Source organism: Tyto alba, unplaced genomic scaffold (assembly GCF_018691265.1).
Source record: "Tyto alba isolate M040663 unplaced genomic scaffold, T.alba_DEE_v4.0 Super-Scaffold_38, whole genome shotgun sequence".
NCBI lineage: Eukaryota > Metazoa > Chordata > Aves > Strigiformes > Tytonidae > Tyto > Tyto alba.
In genome coordinates this window covers 15,019,114-15,030,405 of record NW_024881313.1, presented here as the reverse complement: position 1 = coordinate 15,030,405, position 11,292 = coordinate 15,019,114, and the positions used below count along the sequence as shown (strand labels likewise).

General features: G+C 47.1%; 1 protein-coding gene across 2 annotated transcripts in view; it reads left to right on the top strand.

The window, feature by feature from the left end:
* The first annotated feature begins 1,882 nt into the window (after nucleotides 1–1,882).
* The window catches only part of COL1A2 (collagen type I alpha 2 chain), a 40,665-nt gene continuing 31,255 nt past the window's right edge, over nucleotides 1,883–11,292 (top strand). The window contains exons 1-7 of one of the 2 annotated variants that reach the window (XM_032991406.2): nucleotides 1,883–2,097; nucleotides 4,397–4,407; nucleotides 5,027–5,044; nucleotides 5,720–5,755; nucleotides 7,381–7,464; nucleotides 8,846–8,902; nucleotides 11,161–11,205. In XM_032991406.2, coding sequence (XP_032847297.1) covers nucleotides 2,028–2,097; nucleotides 4,397–4,407; nucleotides 5,027–5,044; nucleotides 5,720–5,755; nucleotides 7,381–7,464; nucleotides 8,846–8,902; nucleotides 11,161–11,205 — 321 coding nt within the window. In that variant the 5' untranslated portion in view covers nucleotides 1,883–2,027. Of the gene's footprint in view, nucleotides 2,098–4,396; nucleotides 4,408–5,026; nucleotides 5,045–5,716; nucleotides 5,756–7,380; nucleotides 7,465–8,845; nucleotides 8,903–11,160; nucleotides 11,206–11,292 lie in introns of both variants that reach the window. The other variant, XM_032991405.2, reaches the window with a different exon arrangement.

Sequence of the window (11,292 nt, the reverse complement as noted above, 5' to 3'; positions counted from 1 at the left end):
GCTCCTGCTTTCAGTGGCGCCCGGTGTGGCAGCGCCCGTGGGACACAACCTCTGTGGGGTCCCCCCTCAGATGGACGCCCACGTCCCGTCTTCCCCATGCTTTCTGGATACCTCCCCCGCCGAAGGCAGCTTATAAATACGGGCTGGATACACCCACTGCCTCTCCCCAAACACGGGCTGAGGGAGAACGACCCCCTCCGCTCGGCGGGCGGGGGGGGGCGGAGGCGGTGCGATCCCGCCGGCCCGGCTGCCGGGAGCCCCCCGCTCCGCCCGCCAGCGCGGTGGCTCCTTGCGGCTGGGCAGTGTCTCTGAGCGGGATCCGCCTGCTTGGCGACCCGCACCCAGGGGCTGGGGGGAAAAGGGAGAGGGAGCCAACACCGCGTCCCGCGGCGCCCTCCTCGCCCCTTCCGCCCCGGAGAGGCGGGGGGGGGGGGGGGGGGGGGCCGCTCTGAGGCGGGGCTCCCGCTCGCCTTCGCCGTTACCTCTGCCCGGGACTCCCTTCAGCGAGCAGAGGGGGCCCGGGAGGGGGCCGGCTGCCCGCCCCGGAGGAGCCCCTGGGCGGGGAGCCGGGCTGGCCGCGGCCGCCGCTTGGCCCGGCCGGCGGGACCACGTCAGCTCCCCTCAGCCGCCGCGGGCCAGAGGCCGGCGGGGCCGAGGAGGGCGACCCCAAGTGACTGCAGCCCCCCTGACCCCGGTCCCTGGGGCCGAGGCGCCCGGGGAAGGAAGACGGGGCCCCGCTGCCCGCCCTGAGGGGCGGCCTCTCCCTCAGAGGGAGGGCGCGGGCAGCTCCTTACCCCTCGGCCTCCCTGAGCGCCGTGGGGCAGGCAGCGCCCCCCCTATCCCCCCCCCCCCCCCCCCCCCCCCCCCGAGAAAGGAGAAGCCGGCTGCCGGACAGACGTGGCAAGCAACCCCGCCAGCTTTCCCCTCAGCTGGGGGCGCGGGTGGCCGGCGGGAAGGGGAGCAGCCGGCGGCGCCCGCCCTCCGCCGGAGAGCCGCCGTGAGGCTCCGTTTAACGGGCCGGCCGGCTGCCGAGACGCCCCGGGCTGCCCCCACGCACACGCACACTGCCCGAGCGGCCGCGAAGCCGGGAGGAGAAACTCGAGGCTCTCTGCCCGCCCCCCCCCCCCCGCCTTGCCGGAGAGACCTCCCTGGGGAGAGCAAACCGCCGGGACGCGAAGGGGGTGGGCTGCGAGCGGGCGGGTGGGGGTGCCGCTGTCCCCCTGCCCGCCGCGGGGAGCCGAGCACCCACGCCGGCTGCCTGCGGGGAAATGAGGGGGGGACCGGGATAACAGGGCAGCTCTCCGGTGAGGGGGGAGCGTCGCCTTTTGCCGTCGGTTGCGGCGGCGCGGCGAGGGAAGAGCTGGAGCAGCGGCTCCAGCCTCCTGCCGGCTCCCCCGGCCGCTTCGCCGCCGCCACCCGAGCGGAGCGGGAGGCTCCGCAGGCCCTGGACAGCTCCCGCTTTGAAACCCCTCGGAGCGCCCTCCCGGCCGCTGCCAGCCGGCCGCCCGGCAAGGCTGCCGGCCGCGCAGCCCAGAAAAGCAGGGCGAGGGGCGGGGGACGTCTAAAAAAAAAAAAAAAAAAAAAAAAAAAAAAAAAAAATTCGAGACGACGAGTCAGATTTTCCTTCCGAAAGCCTCAAAGTGTCCACGTCCTCAAAGCATGGAACCAATTTACCGTCGCCGCCCCCCCCCCCCCCCCGCGCCCCCCCCTCACCCCCCCCCCTGCCGCTGCCAAGGCTGCCGCCGCGGGCCGGAGACACGGGGCACGTGACTGCCTGGGAGCCGCGCGGGCCCCGCAGCCGCCGCGCGCCCATTGGCTGCGCCGCCGCCGGTGACTCTCGGCCCCGGGACCCTCCTGCGGTATAAATAGGGCGGACCGGGGCTTGATTAATTTAGCATCCCGGGCAGCAGGTTTCTGCTAAGGTTGGAGTAACTCCTCAAGACTGTATGCCTGCGTCCCATAGGTAATAGCTAACCACCGACCAGGGGCTCTGCACCACAAGGAGTCTGCATGTCTTGCAACTAGACATGCTCAGCTTTGTGGATACACGGATTTTGTTGCTGCTTGCAGTAACTTCATACCTAGCAACAGGCCAACGTAAGTGCTTTTAGCTTGTTTGTGGCATGGGTGGTGTTAGGGGGTGGCTGTCCTGCGCTCTGTCCTGACGTCTTCCCCGCGCACGGTGGTCTGCGGGGAGCTGCAGCTTCCCAGGCGGTAGAGACCCATCTCGTCAGACTTGATGCCTCCGTCCCAGATCAGGATCTAGCTGCCGTTTTCTTTTTCCTCATAAATAGGATGGCAAAAGGCCAACGAGATCCCCCCCCACCCCCCCCCCCCCCAAAAAAAAAAAAAAAATAAAAAAGACAGACGGGCTCGTATCCAAAGGAGAATGCAAAGCCCTAACTCAACCGCAGATGCTTAAAGACTAGGAGGAGAGTGTTGACGGCGAGCGGAAGAATCCGGGCTGCCCTTTTGTGGGACTTCACGCGCTTTCCGGAGCGGGGGAGCCGGGCGCAACGGGAGAGCGGCGGCTCGCCCCTTCCCGGCGAGGGCAGGCGGTGCGGGCGGCGGGGCCGTTCGGGCGGCGGGCGGCTGGCTGCGGGACCCCCTCCCACCCGCCCCACCCGCCGCCTCCGCTCGCGCCCGGCGGCGCCCCCTGGAGGCGGCGCGAGGCCGCTGAGGCGCGTCGTGCCGCCCCCCGACCCAGCGCGGGGGCTCCCCGCACCCTGAGCCCGCCCTCCCCGGGGAGGGAATGACCGTACGAGGCAGGAGGAGGGAGGCAGGGAAGGAGTCCCGCTTTCCTCCAGTGCGAAAAGGGAATGGGCCTCCCCGAGGGTGCAGCGCGGCTCCCCGCTGGGAGGAGGATTTAGGCTCCCCCCTCGCTGCCGGAGAAATGCAGCTCCCCCTACACACTGCGCGGTGAGGAACAAACGCGCCCCACGCATTTGGCTGGGGGAGAAGCGGAGCCTTCCCCTCGCCTCCCTGCTGGGCGGCAGCATCCTGTGAAGTGCCCCCCCCCCCCCCCCCCCCCCCCCTCGGCCTTAAGCCCCTCGCCGCCGTTCCTATGCGGGACCGGCTCCGACCCGGGGCTTGGCCGCGTTCCGAGGCGGAGGCGGGAGGGAGCTGCCCTGCGCTGCCCGCTCCTGGCGCTCGGAGCTCCCGCCACGGTGCCGCCCGCCCGCCGCCGGCTGCGCCCCGCCTCGCCCCCGCCGCCGCTGCCAGCAGCGAGGCCGGGCCGGGGCGGGGGGCGGCGGGGCGGGGGCCGTGGCCCGGAGGAGGCCCCAGGGCCCGTGGCGGGGCGGCCGGGCTTGCGGCATGTCCCGGCGCACCGTGGCCGCCCCACCCCGGGACATTCCCCCCCCCCCCCCCCAACCACCCCCCCGGTGACGGGCGGCGGCGACAGCGCCTCCGCAAAGGCAGAGGAGACGGAGCGGGTCGTGCGGGGATCCCGCCGTACCGACCGGGCCCGCTTTTACCGAAATAAGGTAGTGTAGTCGCCATTGCCATCATCACCTGGGGGCAGTAATGTTTTAATTTTATATTAAGTCGGTGTCTCAGTGCTGTATAGCGTTGAGCACTTCAGTATTGTTACTGTTTTGCTGGGCTGTATGGACCATCTGAATTCAGTGTGATCATTCACTGCCAGAGTGACACTTTGTGGAAAAACACACAACAACCTGTTAGCTGGTAATATTGTCGAACTGCTGGCATTAAAGTGTGATGTGAGACCTTTTTACCATGGTAAGTTTCAGCCAAAATAGAACTTTAATTGCTTGAAATTCAGGAAGCGGAGTTTTGAAAATTAGTATCTCCAACTAATTAACAAGAGTGTACTCGGTATTAAATAACATACAAAGAGAAAGTTATTTAGTGTTTAATAACTTCAGACTGTTCTCTGTTACACACTATCCCATTTAACCGGAAATTGTGGAAATAGGTATATTTGGGTAGAACCATTCCCCATAAAAAGTGAGATGGGGCCCTTTATATTAAAATTTAAGATTACTCCTGCAATTTAGTATCCTCACATGCCTGTCTGGATTTATTAATCTGTTGCATGCACACATACGTGAAAATATGTATGTGGATTTTTTTCTCTATGGAGACATGTTTAAGCACATTTAGAGCAGGTTTATAGAAGATACCCGCCTTTTTATTGTATCAACCATATTACTTGTTTTAATTTAATTATCAAGTCTATTTTGAGTTTTAAATACATAGCAGTGTCAACTGTGTGTCTTTGCAGTTTAAGATAAATACCTAATAAGTAAGAAATTGTATTAAGAAGATGTTTCTTGTGTTAAGAAAAAAAAAAAGCATTGGAATGTAAAACTTGTAAAATAAATGCATCCACACTTTAATTATCTCTTTTTTTTTCTTTCCCTTCTTTTTCCAGATGTGAGTGAGGTCAGTATAATTATTTTTTTATCTAATGTGCAACACTGAACTTCAATTAACAGGCTAGATTCATTTTCATGGCAGTATTATTCACTAACATTAATTCCCAAGATGGTCATGGAAAGATACCGATTAAATCCTGAAGGGACTGTCCAGAAAGGAACCCACCCCAATTTCTCAAGTGGGACGTCCTTTTTAAGAGACTGCCTTCATAGGTGTAAAGACCATGAGGAGAAAGTAACGGAGCAGTGGTGTTTGGATTTATATCTGGCAGTTTGCACTGGAGAGGACTCTACTTTAAAGCCAGTCTTACAGTCTAAATTTCATTGCACAGAAGGATTATGAAAGAACTCAGGTGTGACTTTTTATGCCAGTTTTGTAGGCTGTAATAGGTACAAAATTGTCAGTCTTCAACAGAATGTTCTAATGTAGTTACGTGTATTTTAAAACCATAGTACTGTATATTTTAAAACCTAGTAATTTAAAACCATAGGGCTTACTTAAATATACTGTACTGAGAAAAATTACAGTTATGAAAGAAGATGAGTCTAAGTTTGCACATTATTTTAGTTTAAAATATTGGGAGAAATTGCATCTTTTTAAAAATAATTTTCTTTATATTTTCCAGGCACCTGCAGGGCGTAAGGTAAGCCTTTTTGTTTTTCTTGTGTGGAAATGGAGATGATATCAGATAGGCAGATTTATATTTTGTTGAATATTGGATGAAAGGAAAACTGACTACAGTCATTATTTCCAGTGTTCCCTGAGAATAGCATTAGCACTGAGATGAGTAGGAAATAAAAAGGAGAGAACAATGGGTGGTGCAACATCTTACCAGGGTAAATTCAAATATTGAATTTAAGCTGCTTTACTCAAGAGGAGAATTAAGCCTACCCAGAATTAAACTGCATCAAAGTAGCATTCTTGTTCAGCCAAACTTCCTTTGTAAAGATTTAAATGAATTGAACAGTACAGCAATATCTGTACAGGTCTAAAAGGCTAAATAGATTCTGTTTTATTTCTAAAAGTCACTACTGTTAAATTAGAGCCATTTATTCGGTAGAGACTAAAACCAACTTTGCAAGTATATCAGCAGACTGTGCAGTGGTACTTTTAACTGATGTAGTAATGACAGTGAGTGATCTATTTCCAGTAGCTTATTGTGGAAAAAGAATACACTGTCTGTGGAAAATTGCTATCATCAGACCTGTATGTGCAGTCTTCTTTCCCTTTTTTATGTACACTAACTATTTTTAATGTATCTGTTTCCCTGTATCACCCTGGAAAATTTCCACAGTAACTCATTATTTTCTTCCAGCAGGGCCCTAGAGGAGACAAAGGGCCGCAGGGAGAAAGGGTAAGGATTTAGATTGACGTTCATTTGTTTGTGATTTTTGAACAGCAGTTGTTGGAAGACCAAAAGAAAAAAACTAAGTTTAGGCATTGATGTGAGGTTAAATTAATGCACCTGTAGAAGCTTGCAGGTACCATTTCATTAAAAAGGAACCAAGTTACCCATGTACCAAATTCTGCCCCAGCAATAACTTACCAACCTAATTATGATCATTGTGCCTGAGCAGATGCGGTCGAGTTCAGACAGCAGCCTAGCACTCCAAGTGATGGTTTGAAAAACATTTTTTCCAGCTGCCCACAGTGGAAAAAGTGCATCAAAGTGCACAAGAGAAAGTTGAGACATAAAGACGTAGTCTTTGAACAATATGGTATATGGATAAACTCTATCAAATCTGAATAGACAAAGCTGGCTTTGAGGATCTTTCATAACATGTGCCTCCAAAGATGGCTTGAAAAAGCTCTCGGCAGCTAGGCTGAAACTGTATTGTTAAAGGCTACTGTAAAAGTAACCGTAAATAAGAAGAGTTGAATAATATAGTTGTAATGTTCTTTCATATTGCTGATATCTGCTTTTCTGATTTGCTTCTGCATCATTGCTGCTTTTTGTAAAGTGATGTTCTGAAGTTCACATCCTTACCTGGGTAGTGTGTAGTTATCATGTATTTTTTTTGTATATTCTGAAAACGAAAATTCCATAGTACTGATAGGTAGCTCTGGAAGATTTCTTAGGTTGTAGTATGCTGATAAACATATTGGAAGCTATTAGTGAGAGTATATCTGTATGGTCAACTAGGTATTTGCTTTAGGTTATGTCTAACTAAATTAGTTTAATGAAATTAAATACGTGCTTTGTCCTGAAGGTAGCAAACTTAATCCTGCGCCTTTAGAAATCCATGACTTTTATTATGGATTTCATCTAGCACTGAACTGGGTCCAAAATACATACCAAATGAAATACCTCACCTCAGTTGCCACGATGGCAAAACTTGACGAGCTTTGTGCACAGAGGATGAAAGAATATAAGGCCAAAAGTTGCTGGAATGAACACACATCATTTCAGGCTGTTGTACAAGAAGTTCTGACAGTGGTAACAGAGTGACAGTATCAAAAATCTGTAAAAGAGCATTGCTTTATTGTCACTGAATTTGCAATTATACCATCAAGTAGTCTGGACTGATTAAAAACTGTCCTTTGACTTACTCTGGATCTGTTAGTTTGTACCAGTAGGGCTGACCTCTGCCAGTCCTCCGCTGGTCCCGTTTTAGGCTCTCACTAACAGAATCTGACAGGTGTGGGTCCGTATGAGTCACTTGGGGTTCATGGGTCTAAAATTTGGTCACTTAAAATGAAATCTCCCAATTTGGAGATTACGCTTTGGTAGCATAAATCCAGCAGTGCCCCCATAAATCTTCTCAAATACAAAACTATAGTAAATCCCTCATACAAGGTGTGGCAAGGCAGTGTAAATTCAGGCTATGCTATTTTCTAAAGTTAGTCATTTATTGAAACTGCGTAGATAGCACTGCTGTCGTGTGTGTCCTATGTGCCTGGTTGTTAGTTAATTTATCAATTCAGAGATTTCTTTAGCCACTTCTAATGTTCACTTTATAATCCTCTTTATGACTCTAGGGTCCACCAGGTCCACCAGGCAGAGATGGTGAAGATGGTCTACCAGGTCCTCCAGGCCCCCCAGGTCCTCCAGGTCTTGGTGGAGTAAGGCATCCAATTTTTCTATTACTGAAATTGATAATCTGTGCTTTGTGACTAAGACTAAATGCATATCTGCTGGAAAATACTGATGTTGCACTGGAGAGTAGAGGAAACATTCTTTTGTGATCTACAAGAAATTGATGGTGCCGGTTCCAGTGAAGCTCTCGTTGGGATGTATATTTTCCGTGGCGAATTTGGATTCTGTATTCAACAGTGACTTATGCACAGAAGCAAATCAACCCTGTTAATTAGCATTAAATTTATACAGCTATAATATGTATGGATTGGGAATCAACTAAATGAAACTTGTGCTGTTAAGCAGATGGGGAAAAGAAGTGACACTTTGCGGTTGGGTTCAAGAGGCAGCAACTATGTTGTAATAAGCTAAAGAAGACTACCCTTAAGCTGAAAGTCCGTACTTTAATGGCCTTCAGAATTTTAGAATATCTTTCTTTAGAATTTTTCATTTCTGTCTGTCTTCATGCTGCAGAATGTAAGTGGACTGTGTTGCATATGCACTTTCTGCAGATGTGTCCATCATGTATTCTCTGGAGAATGCTGGTTTTAACTCCTTGCTTGACATTAGCTTGCACAGTCAGCATGAAGACACAGGCAGAGCCATGTTGATCAAGTTCAGTAAATCCTCTTGCATGGAAGAATACTTTTTTGCCTTCAATATGAATAGCAATAATTTATTTTCCTGTTAGCAAACTCCAAACTGCTTTCATTAATTTCTATTATTTTAATATACAAAAAAAAAAAATAAGAAAAGGATTTTCAATTGATTTGTATAGAACTTTTCTCCATTTTAGTGAAGAGGGAAAATGTACTCTACAAAACCAGATATAGATTTGACTACAAAACTTATATTGACAAAAGATCAAAAATCCAGAGCAGTGTTTCTGAGGCTGCATGCTCCTCAGATCTTTTTGAAGCTGAACTGCCCACCTCATTGGATAGTCAGTCAGGGGTGGTACCTGAATTTTATTTAAGCAACGTGGTAAAAAAATATGCGTAACTTCCCTCATTGGAAATTAGGCAGAATGACTTGAGGGTTTCAAGAAAGTTTTGAATTTTAAATGAGCACTGAGTTTGTGTTCTTAATTTTCAGTTCACACTATTGCAATGCCTCTCTATCACTACTGCATAGATATTTGAAGCCATTGTGTGAAAGGGCCTTCCTAGTCAAATCAAGTTTTTCTGGAAACAAGTGAATAGGAAGGTATTTATAATAGTGCCATGTTTACTGAGTTTTATGTATGCTGCTTTAACATACCATATAGGAAGTATAGCAAGTCAGATAACAGGCGTAGAATTATAATTGTCAATACTTTTTAAAGTAAAATTTTTAGTATTTTAATTTCAAACTTTTTATCACCTACAGAACTTTGCAGCTCAATATGATCCATCTAAAGCAGCTGATTTTGGCCCCGGACCTATGGTAGGTATATGATTTAGTGCTTGATAACTTGCATAGATAAAGTGTTTAGTTTTTTCCTTTGAGCCTAATCCAGCTGCATTAACACAAAGCATAGTGTTAAAATTAGTGTTTTGATCGTATATTGAGTCCTTTGATGTAGGACAATGTGAAGTGTTTGAAATATAGTCTTAGAACTTGAAATGTGGTCTTGGGACTGTATATTTAACTTGATTATAGCACTGCTGGGTCTTGTGCTTTAATTCTATCTGTTGACCACACTTCTATGAATGAGTAAATCTCATGATCTGATGTCAGATAAGACATGTACTTTGCTATAATATTACTTTACCCATATTGAGACAGAATATTGTGTTTTAGGAATGAGATTGATTGCTCTCTAAAGCAGACATAAGTCTAGAAAGTAACGCGGTATCTCAGATCCAGTTGGTGACCTTTTTTCTCCTATGGCTGTACAACCCTTTTGATATGGATTCTTGGATTGCACAGGTTTGGTAGGGAATTGGCCACCACATTTGGTTTGCAACAATTAAATGTTAGTACTTGCTACTACAAGGCTATTATTAGGAGGAATCGTTACTGGTTGCTGTATACTATGTCCAAATGGATGGTTAAGGAGTCTCTTGCCTCTCTGTGTGAATTTCTAACCTTTCCTGATGTTAGCAGTTATTTTCAGTGTACATAGATAGCAGAATATGGGTTAAGCTCACCACACACACTGACATCACCCATCTGATGGGTGAGCAGCAGGATGGAGTCTGCCTAGGATTGTTGTGGGTCAAGTGCTTGCTTCCATTCCTGAAAACAGTGTAATATTAAATGAATTTTTGAAAATATTTTGGTATCCATTCAGATGCTAAACATAGGAAAATAGGAGTATCTTTAATCAAGGTCTGCCCTCCGTGTCTGTCAGTAAATCCGAAAATGTAGTTGAGGATTTATTTGGAGTGTCACAATTTCTAAGTTCCAATTTTTGAATGAGTTAGGGTTCATCTGACAGCAACAGTAGTAGCATCTACCTGTGAGGAATTTTTAAGTTTCGCAATGAAAACGCAAGTGATTGGGAAGACAGAAGAGGAGGGAAAAACAATTATGCAGTATCATTTGTGAGGAGATTCAGAATTTATGCAGCTCGTATGATTCACACTGTCCAGAAACAGTTATGTTTCCTAGAATTACTGCACATTTTTATAGCCACAGGATTGCTTTAGCTCCCATAAGTAAATGCCTATATTAATATGCATTTATTCCCCTTAGTAAAAAGTATTCAGTCTTATGGGAAAGCTACATAAGCCATTGAAAAGTTGGCACGTGATTTTAATCTTGTAGTGAGAAAACCTAACGAGTTCCCAAGAAAGTTTTAAAAACAATTGAAAACAATGATTTCTGTTGAAACATCTCATAAAGCATTCATTTGGGCAATAGAAGCCTAAATTAAATTTCAGTTCAAAGTTATTTGCTTGTTTAGTAAAGCCTAAGACAACTGTTAAGAAAGTGAAATAATCTATGGAAATTCCCTTTTTAAAAGTGATTTTTGACCCTTTTTTCCCAAGATGTATGTAAATTCTAAATACAGTTAAGGGGTTTATGTTAGTGTATTATTTTGGAGGTGAAATGAAGATAATTTAATCAAAACCAGAAAACAGTAAAATAATTACATAGAAGTTGATCATTATTTGAAATAGATATATACACATTATGTAAAGAGTTGTTTGATTTCTTTCCAAAATTATGTGTGATCCTCCCAGTTCATGTTAGTACTACCCTTTACATACCTTTATTTTCCATTTTACCTCTCTAACATTTTAATGATCCTCTTCTCCAATATCTCTTCTTGAAAATCATGATAAAATTGTCAGGCCCAAACTCACAACCTTTCTTATGTGTTGTTATGACCCTCGTCTTTAAACTCTGGAAGTTCATGTACAGGAAGGGAGAAGGTACATAGAAGAATGAAGCAGTGCACTTGCTAACCAGCCAGAATACATTAAGAAGCATAATCACAAGGAACCCAGCCATGGTGGTGTGTTCTTAATCATCTCACTGGATTCTGTGCTGGTTCATTGCCATTAGAAGATCTGTTTGCACTTGGACTGCCTGTGCAAATTCATGCAGATCTCTAACTTCCTCTAACTTGATTGAGACGTTGCACACTGTAGAATAATGCTTACCAATACTTCAGGAATAGCAGGAATTGGTGTTTTAGATGAGCTTTTATAATGGTGATTTTTGTTAAAGCTTTCATAATTTTTCTCGCCTAGGGTTTAATGGGACCTAGAGGCCCACCTGGAGCATCTGGACCCCCTGTAAGTACAGTCTTATCTCTCCTACTGACTAATTAACATTGACATACCTGTAAAATCACAAAACAGTTTGTTCAAACACTAACAAAA